The 13,243-nt window shown below is 29.3% G+C and overlaps 2 protein-coding genes across 2 annotated transcripts; both read right to left on the bottom strand.

Annotated features, from left to right (window-relative positions):
• Positions 1–296: 296 nt before the first annotated feature.
• LOC105448752 (chymotrypsin-1-like) lies at positions 297–2,636 on the bottom strand. The gene is made up of 5 exons (XM_011687493.1): positions 2,527–2,636; positions 2,057–2,207; positions 1,305–1,560; positions 918–1,064; positions 297–480 (listed from the first exon to the last, which is right to left on the bottom strand). The coding sequence occupies exons 1-5, from the start codon at positions 2,576–2,578 to the stop codon at positions 337–339; spliced, it is 750 nt and encodes a 249-aa protein (XP_011685795.1). The 5' UTR covers positions 2,579–2,636; the 3' UTR covers positions 297–336.
• A 455-nt stretch (positions 2,637–3,091) lies between these two features.
• Positions 3,092–9,788, bottom strand: LOC105449080 (acrosin-like). Its single transcript, XM_011688075.1, has 9 exons — positions 9,660–9,788; positions 8,924–9,077; positions 8,238–8,493; positions 7,891–8,028; positions 7,176–7,317; positions 4,638–4,785; positions 3,905–4,169; positions 3,545–3,691; positions 3,092–3,422 (listed from the first exon to the last, which is right to left on the bottom strand). The coding sequence occupies exons 1-9, from the start codon at positions 9,763–9,765 to the stop codon at positions 3,279–3,281; spliced, it is 1,500 nt and encodes a 499-aa protein (XP_011686377.1). The 5' UTR covers positions 9,766–9,788; the 3' UTR covers positions 3,092–3,278.
• Positions 9,789–13,243: the final 3,455 nt, after the last annotated feature.

Below are 13,243 nucleotides of genomic sequence, written 5' to 3'. Positions count from 1 at the left end.
ATACTTCTTAATTTGTAATTATATGAGCCAGATTAATATATTATAATTTCTTTTTACTTTTATTTTAAAGGATTGTTTTAAATTAAATTCTTTATTGATTATCATAGCATAAATAAAATGATATTGTTTATTGTGAATAAAACAACAACCATTGTCTTTAAATATATAAAAAATAATGATTAATTTGTTTTTATTTTATTATTTGCATTGACAATTAATTTAACTAACAGAAAAAGCATATATTTCGCAAAAATAATTTTGATCAAACTATACTATTAATTAAATTGTCAATTACGTAAAATCCCATAGAATTTTAATAAATGAAATAAATATCTTTTATCTCTCCAAATTTGTATAGATCCAAGATGTGAAACTTCTCACTCTTGTGTAAATATTTGGATTATCACCCCCGCAAGGGGATTTAAAGGAAATTATTCCAATTTGAGTTCCATTGAGTACCAAAGGTCCACCATAATCACCCTGAAACAAAGATTGATATTAAAATAATAATGTTATATACACACAGCAGTAATAAATTGTTGTTATTACTGCAAATCATTATTATAATAATAATTTGCAATAATTTTTATGTAAAAATTTAACCAACTTATAATTATATTTTAGTATTAAAATTTAATATTATAATTTTTATATTTATATTTATATTTTAAAGATATAGTAAAGATATATATAGGTATATATTTATATATATGTATATACCTATTATCGATTTGTATTAAGCCCAAAGTTGAATTGGCATATAATTATACGTGCTTTTAATATTATAATCATTTTAATCATTGTGTTATAAATATAATTTATATTATTAATTATAGTCTTTTAATAGTGTGTTAAACATATGTTAGTGTATGTGTGTGTGTCAATTTGTTTTACGATATTAACAGTCAATGACTTACGTAACATGTTTCTGCGTTATATTTTGACAATAAAATGCATATATGGCTATCCATCAAATGCCAATGTTCTTCCGCGCACTTTTTTTGCGAATAAACTTTTCCCGTAATTTCTTGCAGGTTATTTGACATATTGCTTGGAGAATGAAACTAAAAAAGATAAGGATTGCATCGTCATGTTAAGAATCAAAGCAAATAACAATGGCGAATAATTATATTATCAAAATATAATTATTCGCTATTGTCTATATATATCTTTTCACTAATTATTACTTTTAATTCTTGTTATTACATATAAACAGAAAGTAATAAATTTTCTTTAAAAGAGTGTCCTATTCTTATATTTATATATGTATAACTAGAAAATCTGCATCACAAGTTTGATATTACCCCTGTAGCTCCCCATCCGGACAATGTGCAATACTGGTCCTCGGGATCTCCAACGTATGACGGAAGATTAATTGACTTCACTAGCTTATTGAATCTGATAGGATTTTTAAGGTGAATCAATGCAATGTCATTAATGAGTAAATAGTCGTCATAATTTTGGTGGACGGTAATACTGGATACGTCATAAACAAATCCTGATACGTTCAAAAAATTTGTACCGACATGGACCTTTAGTTTATCCAATGAACACTGCAATCTAACGATAAAAAAATATATAAGAACTCAAATTAGATTTTGAAAGTGTCTGTATATATTTTGGTACATAAAAACCACGTAGAAATGTAACACAATCCATGCTAACACAATAAGCACATTGATTGCAAAAATTAAACAGAATCTGCTGCTGTTTCATATAACTATTTAAAAATAATAAATGTTGTATTTCATTTAAATACCTATTTACGAAATTATAGATTTTTATACGATTTCTGCCGCGGATAATAGCTTATTATATATTTATATAAATAGGCTCTGGCCTATATAAATCTAGTAAAACGCGAGATTAATGTGTACATCGATTGTTACGATAATGTTACAATATCTAAATATGCTGTGCTGTCAATCCATTGTCATACTGTTGACAATTTTCTTACTGGACATACCTTCATCCGTTTAACGTGTTAAAGACTTACAGTTTTACAATTAAATTTTAATAATAATGTATTGATATAAATTAAGGATGTTTGACATACCCGACAACACAATATGCTGCAGTTAATATGTTAAGACTGTCAATGATAGATCCACCGCATATGTGGGAGTTGTTTAATCTCAGTGACACTTGATATGGCAATTTGCCGATGGTAACCTTATCACCGCCAATGATATAAGGAGATGGAGCTCCTTAATTATATACAAAATTAATATAAAAATTAATTAATATTAATTACAGGCGCCAAATAATATACGTGATACTATAATGAGAGCTTTTTAGCAATTAAGAGACGCATGTCGACATAAGAATCATTTTATCTTTGTCTTTCCCTAAATCGTCAAACAAAAATAGAATGATTCCTGTATCAATATGTGTTTCTTATTAGAATATACAGTATACTCTATATACTCTTTTAAGAACAACAATTGAATCGATTTTATGTCTAAGTGAGCTATTCGAAAAAATTGCAAATTTATTTAGAAGAAAGTATTTATAACTTGTAAATACCTGCAGTGGCGTATACAAGAATGGCAAGTATAAGATAAGTAAACGCATGCATCTTTGATTACAAATTTCTTGTCTGGGACTAAAACGAATAGACTCATTTATAACTTTATATATATTTCTGAAGCAATTGCAAGAAAGCTATAAATTACGTTTATGACGCTTTTCTGAAGTTTCCTCAATGTGATATCGCATGATAAAGTGTTGTTATCTATATTTTACAGCTCTTAATAATTGCATAGCTAAAAGTGATAGTTTAATTCCTACAGCATACGTTAATTCTAAAAACATTCTGCGGGACATCATAAATTAATGTATATTACGTAAATTCTCAGAATATTCGAAATACACATACTGCAACATACTGCAGTGCATATTATGATGATTCTTGTGTCTCGTGTACTTTAGTTAATAGTACATATTGATGTAGATATCCCGCAATATGTCTGTCATATAGAGATTACCGAAACAATGTTTATTATTGTTTCGGTTAAACAATGATATTGTTCATTGCGGATAAAACCACAATCATTGTTGAAAAGTTTCTATATAAAATAATAACAATTTGTTTTCATTTTGCTATTGGCATTGACAATTTATTTAACTGATAGAAGAAGCATATAATTTGCAGAAATAATTTTGCTCAAACTATACTATACTATGCTATACTATGCTATACAATTGATTAAATTATAAACCACATAAGATCCCATATAGATTTTAATAAATAAAGTAAGTGATAGGTATTTTTCATTTTAATTCTCCAAATTCGTAGCGATCCAAGATAGGAAACTGGACACTCTTGTGTAAATATCCGGACTATCTCCCGCGCAAGGATGTTCAAAGGAAACGATTCCAATTTGAGTTCCATTGGCCACCAAAGGACCACCATAATCGCCCTAAAATAAAGATTAATATTAAAATATTAATGTTATATACTGAATTCTTTTGATATTGTATCAAATATGTGTGTGTGTGTGTGTGTCAATTTGTTTTATGATATTAATATTAGATGACTTACGTAACATGGTCCTGTGTTATTTTTTGACAATGAAATGCAGATATGGCTATCTATCAAATTCCAATGTTTTTTCGCGCACTCTTTCTGCGAATAAACTACTCCCTTAATTTCTTGCAAGTTGTTTGACACATTTTTTGGATTATTAAACTAAAAAGGATAATTATATCGTCATGTTAAAAATCAAAATAAATAAATAAGAGCGAATGATTATTATCAAAATATTTTCCGACTTATTACTTCTAATTTTGTTATTACATATAAAGAGAAGATAATAAATTTTCTCTAAAAGAGTGTCTCATTTTTTAATTGATTCTTCTTATGTATAACTGGAAAATTTCTGTATCACAAGTTTGATATTACCGCTGTAGATCCCCATCCGGATAATGTGCATGACTGGCCTTCAAAATTTTCAAAATTAGATGTTTTCGTCGGAAGTTTAATTGGCTTTACTAGCTTGTTAAATCTAATAGGATTTTTAAGGTGAATCATGGCAATATCATTAACGAGTAAATAATCGTCATAATTTTGGTGGACGGTAATACTGGATACGTCATAAACAAATCCTGGTATGCTCAAAAAGTTTGTGCCGACATGGACCTTTACGATATCCAGTGAACACTGCAATCTAACGATAAAAAAGTATATAAGAACTCAAATCAGATTTCAAAAGTGCTGCTATATATTTTGGTGTATAGAAACCAAGTAGAAATGTAACAGAATCCATGCTAACACATTGACTGCAAAAATTAAACAGAATCTGTTACTTTGTGACTATTTGAAAATATTTAAAAAAATGTATTCCATTTATATATTTACGAAATAATTTTGTTATGGTTTCTGCCGGTAATAGTTTACTGTTAGATTATATAAGCAGACCTTGCCTATGTAATCTAACAAAACGACAAAACGCGAGATCGGTGAGAATGTTACAATATCTAAATAAATATGCTATGCTGTCAAGCCGTTGTTATACTACCGGCAATTTTCTTATTGGCTATATACTTCATCCGTTTAATGTGTTAAAAGACTTATAGTTTTTTAATTAGATTCCAATAATAATGTATTAATATAAATTAAGGATGTTTGCACATACCTGACAACACAGTATGCTGAAGTTAATACATTCAAACTGTCAATGATAGATCCACCGCATGCGTGCGAGCCGTTTGATTTCAGTGACACTTGATACGGAAATTTGCCGATGGGAACTTTATCACCGCCAATGATATAAGGAGATGGAGCTCCTTAATTATATACAAAAATTAATTAATATTAATTACAGGCGCCAAATAATATACATTATTTTATATATAATATGAGCTTTACAGCAAGAGACCAATCCAAGGCAGCGACTTGTCGATTTGCTAAACTACTGCACTATTTGTGTGAAATTGGTCACCGAGGGGAAAGTAAATCTCTTTATAGACCTCTTTATATAGATTTTTATAGACTTTTTTATATTATGTAGACTTTGATATCAAGACCAAGAGAATAATGAACGATGAAATTTTTCTATCAATAAATTCTTATAAATATTTTTGTTTAACTTGTTGAAACACTTAGAGTATTTTAGAGCAAACGTGAAACACCGAATATTATTTTTATAATGAATTTATCCATTGTGCATCAATATTCAAAGTCTCAGCAATATCGGAGTGCACATGCAATATAGCTATTGAATTTAACTGACCTTGCTGTAGAACGCAAATATGTTTTCAATCTTCTCAAGACAAAAAAAGAACGTTCTGCAGTACACGTCGTCACCGGTACTGTTAATAATATTTGAATTAGTTTTATACTCTGAGACCTCGGCTTTATTTTTTCGAAGAATCGTAACAACGTTTTCGAGAGATGTTATAGTTAATTTTCGGATGTCTTTTAATTATTTTCAAAAAATTGTGGAAACGTGTGGAATTCCACACATAAATTCTGTTGTGTGAAGTACTCCACACAAACCTCACAAAAGTCGCCGCCCATTCACATGTCGACACAGAAATCATTCTTTGTCTTTCACTAAATGTCGAAAGACAGAATGACTTTTGTGTCAATATGCGTCTCTTATTGGAAAGTCCTATACACACTTTTAACAACAATAATTATAAAATCACAAATATTGTGTTAATTTTATGTTTAAAAGAGCTATTCGAGAAAATTACAAATTTATTGAAAAGTAAAATATTTATAATAATTGATAAATACCTTCAGTGACGTATATGAGGACAATGGCAAATACAAGACAAGTGAACGCACGCATCTTTGATTATAAATTTCTTGCCTGGGACTGAAGCGAATAGATTTATTCGTAGCTTTATATATGTTTCTGAAGTAATTGCAAGAAAGATATTATCACGTGATTATAATGCTTTTCTGAATTTTTCTCAACGTGGTATCGCACGTGGTTTCGCAACGTGGTATAAAGTATTGTTATCTATATTTTACAGTTCCTATTAATTGATAAAAGTGATAGGTTCACATTTTTCACTGTCATATACTTCTCTTACAAGAGGACACATCAGGTGTTCCCCTATAATTTTAATCGCACTATAAAATATTATTACCTATATTTTACAGCTCTTATTAATTGATAAAAGTGATACTTTCACATTTTTCACTGTCATAACTTCTCTTACAAGAAGACACACCAAGTGTTCCCCTATAATTTTAATTGCACTATAAAATATTATTATCTATATTTTACAGTTCTTATTAATTGATAAATGTGATGGTTTCACATTTTTTACTGTCATAACTTTTCTTACAAGAGAACACACTGAGTGTTCCCCTATAATTTTAATACACTTTGAATATATGTATTAAAATATAGACAAAATAAGAGACACAATTTTTTGTGTAAATACGTTTTTATTGATGAGACGATGAAACTCTCGCTTTAAAAACATAAGCTTTTTCTTCCTAAATGAATATCATCTAAATCGTTAAAGATATGAAAAAATGTTCTAAATAAAAATTTCAAGTGCAATTTACAATAAATTTAAATTTTTGAAAATATAAAGGATGGGAATAGTACTTAAAAACATAATATTTTAAAAAATTATATACACGTATACCTATATAGACAAACATTTAATATGTACGCGATATTATGCGCATGTTGATATGTAAAAATAAGTTTTTAAATATTAAATAACTTTGATTAAATAACAATTTTTAGAACGTACATAAATGTTATACATAAGTGTTATTTTAATCACAGATATAGTTTGGAATCTTATTTAATTATAAGACAATTAATCGCAAAATTTATCTGTGAATATTTAATTTTATGCATCATAAACTTTAATGTTTTTTTAACTTTATAATAAAATCATCTATTTTTATTCTCTTCTCTATCAAATTTTTTTATTTATATTTTAAAAGATTTTTTCTATACTGAATTTATTAAACACGTTTATGATAACATTTTATAAATTTATAAATTTTACATAACTTAAATAAAATAATATCGTCAACGTGAATAAAACACAGATCACTGTTGAAAATGGACAGTTTATTTAACTTATAGGGGAAAAATATTTCACTAAAATAATGTATGTATGTTTAAATAATGTTATTAATTGAATTCTAAATCTTGTAACATTAATCGTGTTGTAATAAGTAAATAATATTTTCTATTCCTTCATATTCTTAGCGATCCAAGATGTGAAACTGGTCACTCTTGTGTAAATGTCTGGGTATCCAAGTGCGCAAGGATTACCGAAGGAAACGATTCCAATTTGGACTCCATTGGCCACCAACGGTCCACCAGAATCACCCTGAAATGAAGATGCATTTAATAATAAAATATTACATACAATTATAATAAATTGCTTATTATTGCAAATTATTATGATTATTGTTATAATCATTTTAATGTTAAAGCAAAAGCTTAATTTATATATAATTACAAATTTAATACTATAATATTTTTTGTATTATAAATAAAAACATATAATATATTTGTATATTATTAATTTTTTATATCATTATAATTCTCTTTTAGTGAATATATACAATATACATATATCTATATATCAATATAGGCGTATAAATATTTATATATATATATAACACCTATATTGATATATAGATATATGTATGGTATATATTTTGTATAACACTAAAAATAATTTATAATGATACAATAAATTAATAATATATACTAATATATTATATGTTTTTATTCATAATACAAAAAATGTTATAGTATTAAATTTGTAATTATATGTCAATTACGTTTTTGCTTTAGCATTAAAATAATCTTAACAATAATTATAATAATTTGCAATAATAAGCAATTTACTTAATATTTTATATAATATTTATAATATTAATGATTGACAACTTACGTCGCATGCTCCTTCTCCTTCCTTAGTCAAAGTGCAGATGTGACTATCTATCACTTTTCGTTGTACTGCTTTACAGTCTTTCTGCGGATAAACTTTCAACTTGATTTCTTGTAAGTTATTAGAACAATTTCCACCAAACTAAAAAGAATAAATGTATTGTAATATACTGTTGAATCGGAGCAAATGACGAATAACAGCAAATAATTATTATCAAAATGTTCTCTGTTTTGTTACTTAATTCTAACTTGTTATTGTGGAAAAAAAAATAATTTCTTCAAGAAAAGAATATCTCAATTCTTGGATACGTGTAAATAAAAAAACTACTCGTATTACGAGTTCGATATTACCCGTGTACTTCCCCATCCGGTTAATGTGCACGGCTTGCCTTCAAGGTCTTTATCGGATGTCGCAAGATTTATCGGCATGACAAATGTTGTGTTGTACGCGATAGGATATTTAAGATGAATCACAGCAATGTCATTAATGAGTGAAATGTCGTCGTAGTCTGCTTTGCTAAAACTTTCAATCTCATAGACATCTCCTGATTTATCCAAAGAGTTTGTACCGGCATGAACCTTTAGATTATTCAGCTCATTTTCCATTCTAGTAAAGAAAGCACACACACATAAATACATATATAAGTATAGATAGCTAAACTGTTGAAAACAGATTTTGAAAATGTTTGCTATAAATTTTTTAAATCAGGAGACATGGTATTGGCTTGGTGTCAAGTGTTTAAACTAATATATAAATAAAATATAAATAAAATATCAGTAGAATACACCAGAAATAGAATAAGGGCATTAATTATGGAACACTCTTAAAATAAAAATTTATATTTTTATTTAAAAAAACATATTTTTATTGTAAAACAGACAATAAAGTATTTAATGGTTATAATTAATCATAAAAAGTTACTTTGCTTACTGATATTGTCTATTTGACGCGTTAAAAAAAGACTAGTTTTAAAATTAAATTCTGTCCACTAATAATATACATATTAATACATGTAGATTTAGAATGTCTAACTTACCCGATGACACAATGTGCTGCGGTTAATATGTTAACTTTATCAAGGATAGATCCACCGCATATGTGCGAGCCATTATTATATCTTAATGATATTTGATATGGATATTTGCCGATGGGAGCATCGTTACCGCCGACGATATGAGGAGATGGAGCACCTTATTGACAAAAATAAATTATGTTAATGTCAGTGTAAAATAAAAAGGTACATTACTATATATAAACAATTTTTAACGATAACAATTAAATTTCGCATCGACTTACGATTAAATGTCCTGTTCAGAAAAGTTATATTTAGAATAAAGTTTTATTTCGAATAAAACATTTTTGTTTTTATCAAAGATCTTATTCTTCATTAATGTCTAACATTAAAATACATGTATTTAAAGAATGCTAGAGTTAAAAATGAAAATAGAGGATATGTATTCTCCTAGATTCCTTTATATAATTAATTAGCAAATTTATTGAAATTATATTTAAAGTTAATGGTTGAAAACAGGTAAGAAATAGTATATGTGTTTTATATATAAATTAATTCTTTTTAGAACAATATATGTAATAAATATATGTTGCAATATTTACAGAAACCATAAATATCATATTAATGAAAACTTAAATTATTATTAAGAAGTTTATTGGAAATTAATTGTTTCGTGCATTTAGAAAAAAAAACGTTTATCTCTTTCATTCTTTCCTTATTATGTTAAAATATGTATAATTTATTATAAATTTGTACATACCTTCAGTGGCGCATGCCAGAGCGAGTAGTATAAGACTAGCGAACGCCTGCATCTTTGATTCTTGATTTGTTGCCTGCATCTGAAGCAAATGTATGTATGTAGGCATTCATAGGTTTATATATACTCTTAAAATAGTTGCAATGAAGATATAAATCAGTGCTTGTATCGCTTTTCTGAATTTTTCTCAATTCGGTATCGCACGATAAAACATCGTTATTTATAGTTTATGCACTTATTAATTGATAATAGTTTAGAAGACAGTTTTAATTAAATTCATTTTTGTCACCGTCATACTTTTCTTAAAAGAATTGGAATTTTTCATTTATCATATTGGAATTGTTCATTTATCTAATTGTAAGTATATAATCTCATAATTTCCGGTTGATATACTTTTATCGATTACTATATCACTCAAGTCTACGATATTGTTAACAGACGTCACAATATTGCAATAATATATTGCATGTCACGTAATTAGAAGTCAACATAAATCTTATAAAAAGTTACAAATCTATCCACCTGAAATATTCTGCAAGTTAAAATTCATAAGTAACAAACAAAGAAAAAAGGAACTTTATTTGAGAATAAGAAATAAACTTTTAATATAATTGTAATTAAAAAAGATTTTAACATAATCTCAAATAAATATTATTTGCGAAAATATATTATATTTAAATAATAAATGTTCTATATATCACTTTAACTAATATGCTACCTATATTTGGGTGTTGAATTGTATTCTCTAAATTTTCTGAAGTGAGACTTTTCACTCTTTTGAATCTCACTCCAAAAGAATGAAAATACTTCCATTCAAGTGACCGAGTGGTAGTATTTTCAATCTATTGGAGTGAGATTTGCTCCAGAAAATTTAGAAAGTATATAGCAAGAGTTCCGTCCATTTATGAATGGTGGTTTTAATTATTCAATTAAGAATGATTTTATTAAATACTTATATATTAAAAGAAAAACAACAAACTATTATTAAAATAATGCGTTATATTCATTAAAAACAAAATTATTTATCTTTTAATTTTTCTACTTATATCTATTTGTTTCATTCTATCTGTTTCACTTATATCTATTTGTTTCACTCTCAAAGAGTTTTATTATTTTAGAGTAAAAATTTTATTTTTATTCAATCTAAAATTACATATAAAGTATTTAATAGTATAAAGTATATAATTTATATAACATATAATTTTTATTTCTTATATTTAATTATTCTTTGGTATGGTTTATTTTTTATTTAACTTTAATATTTTATAAATATGATCTTTATAGTTTGAGCCTTCTATAGTTAAAATCAAAATCAGTTTGTTGACGGCGCGGCGTTTTGGTATAGGTCTCATATTAATTATGGTTCATATAATGCAGCTCTCGACATATCAGAGATATTTTCCTATTGATCATGAATTAAGTATTACAACAGGAATTCACTAGTCAAAGTATTAAATAATATTTTATTTAAACAATATGTTTATTCAAAAAATCGCAGCATTTAAACAAAGATATATTTAGGCTAATATAAGCGTTATACATAGAAATAATAATAATTTTGTTAACTGATTTATCACGTACGGCGATTCGTGAAGGACGCAAGGGTGGGATCGTTCTTGGAAGAAGTGATGAGGATTTAAAGGAGTATTATACTTTTGGAGGGGCACGATCAGAATTAGCGAGTCTCAGGGCCGAGCGGAAATCTATGCAACTGCCTGTGCACTTTTGTATCAAATGAATTGACTGTTGTACTAAATATAATATTAAAAGGATCTAACTTTGGTTGGATAAGCTGTTTTAAAAAAAAGGAAAAATGTAATCTTTAACTTGTGCACCCTACTCATCATTTCGTGCCATGCGGGATGGGATGGTAAGGAGGAAATGACGAGATGAATTTATCGTTTTTAATTTTTATTGATGAGTGTAATAGTTATTTTACACCTCTTATTCTTTATGATTCACGGACTTGGGGGTAGTTCCTTGCACAGAGGGTCACGACGCGGGGGTGCCTGTCTGGCCACTAACTGGTGCCCGGACTGTTCCCCTTTCGAAGGGACCATCAGTCGAAAGCCTCTGCGGGGTGATGCATGGAGGCATAATGGCACGTGGAATGACGCGGGGTGCCGCTGGAGGACTCCGAGGAGGACTCCGAGGAGGAGGAAGATCCTGCGATGGACGCTGTTCCAAGGCGAAAGGTTCGGATGATGGGGCTTCGAGTCGGAGGCGTCTTGGAAAGGCACGGCGTCAAAAACTGAAGGGTCAGACTCCCCGGCCTGATAGAGATCCTTTCGGAGCCGCCTTAGAGCCTTCTTGCGACCTCCTTTTCGGGTTCGGATAGTCCTTAGGAAAGGGCAAGAAATTTCATAATTTTCTTTCTTTAAATCAGAATAGTTAATGTTTGCGAGAGATATTTACCTGTAACGGTATAACTTGTATATGTCCATCGTATGAGAGTGCGTGCGTGTACGTACGCGTGGCGTATATACGTGCGTGTCTAAGGCCTGCGGTGCATGAAAAGCGTTAGTGTGCAAATGCAGTCGGTCTACTTAATTTGCGTAACTTCGTGTGGGCCGAAGGCAAGGTGCAATAAATTATTTTGAAAATATTTCTAAAACATTTCATGCTGTGTGGGTTTACATAGCATTAAATAAAATGATATTGTTCGTTGCGGATAAAACTAGTATCTATATAAAAAGAAAAAAATAATGATTGTATCACGTCCGATGGGTTAGCGAGGGACGCGAGAATGGGGATTGTTCGAGGATCTGGAAAAGCAGGATAGTATTATTGAAGATGTACGATCAGAATTTTGGCGAGTTTCAAGGACGGAGCGAAAATCTCTTGTAACTACCTGTGCACCTTTGCATTAAAGTGAATTGAATGTTACGTTGAGTTGAATATTACATAGAATATAATACTGAATAAAATTGAATTTTAAAATTAATCTTTTTCAAACCAAAAGAAGAAAAAGATATGATATATCTTAACTGGTGCATTCTTCTCAGCACTTCGTACTTTTGCGAGAGGAGATGGCAGGGATTGATGAGATACTTTATTGTTGCTTTTGTAATTAATAATTTAATTAACGAATTAATTTTTCTAACCAACCGTATTGACAGGTTTTTGTTTCCTATATAACGCGCGGGTTGATTTAATGGTATTTCGAAGGGTCAAAGGCAAGGTGTCAGCTGCAAGGCAAGCGGCCGCGGTATAGTAAAAGAAAGATTCCCATTTTTTAATAATTTTAAACTATGGTTTATCTGTACTGCCATTGGAGAGAGGTAAAAGTAGCCCCGGATATCCAGCGCAAAAGGGAAAGGCTATGGAGGATACGGGGTAAAAGTGAAGAGAGAGAGAGAGAGAGAGAGAGAGAGAGAGAGAGAGAGAGAGAGAGAGAGAGAGAGAGAGAGAGAGAGAGAGAGAGAGAGAGAGAGAGACGAGAGAGAGAGAGAGAGAGTAGNGGAAAAAAGNGAGATGCGGGAGGCGAGTGTGCGGCAGGAAACGCGAGTGCTTTTTCGCCGCAGTGCCAAGACGGATTAAGGACGGAGGAGGAGGCGCGACCGTCGGGAAATCGGGATCTCGGGAGA

The sequence above is a fragment of the Wasmannia auropunctata genome, unplaced genomic scaffold (genome assembly GCF_000956235.1).
Source record: "Wasmannia auropunctata unplaced genomic scaffold, wasmannia.A_1.0 LD336078.1, whole genome shotgun sequence".
Taxonomy (NCBI): Eukaryota; Metazoa; Arthropoda; class Insecta; order Hymenoptera; family Formicidae; genus Wasmannia; species Wasmannia auropunctata.
This window is presented reverse-complemented; position numbering and strand designations above follow the sequence as displayed.

Bases quoted from the DNA above. Each gene is read 5' to 3' on its own strand.
- LOC105449080 (XM_011688075.1), bottom strand. From the start codon at position 9,765: ATGCCTACATACATACATTTGCTTCAGATGCAGGCAACAAATCAAGAA. The intron at 9,078-9,659 runs GTATGTACAAAT...TTTGTCAATAAG, and splicing joins TCTGGCATGCGCCACTGAAG to GTGCTCCATCTCCTCATATC. The intron at 8,029-8,237 runs GTAATATCGAAC...TATTCTTTTTAG, and splicing joins CCGGATGGGGAAGTACACGG to TTTGGTGGAAATTGTTCTAA.
- LOC105448752 (XM_011687493.1), bottom strand. From the start codon at position 2,578: ATGCATGCGTTTACTTATCTTATACTTGCCATTCTTGTATACGCCACT. The intron at 1,065-1,304 runs GTAATATCAAAC...TATCTTTTTTAG, and splicing joins CCGGATGGGGAGCTACAGGG to TTTCATTCTCCAAGCAATAT. The intron at 481-917 runs GTAAGTCATTGA...TCTTTGTTTCAG, and splicing joins ATAACGCAGAAACATGTTAC to GGTGATTATGGTGGACCTTT.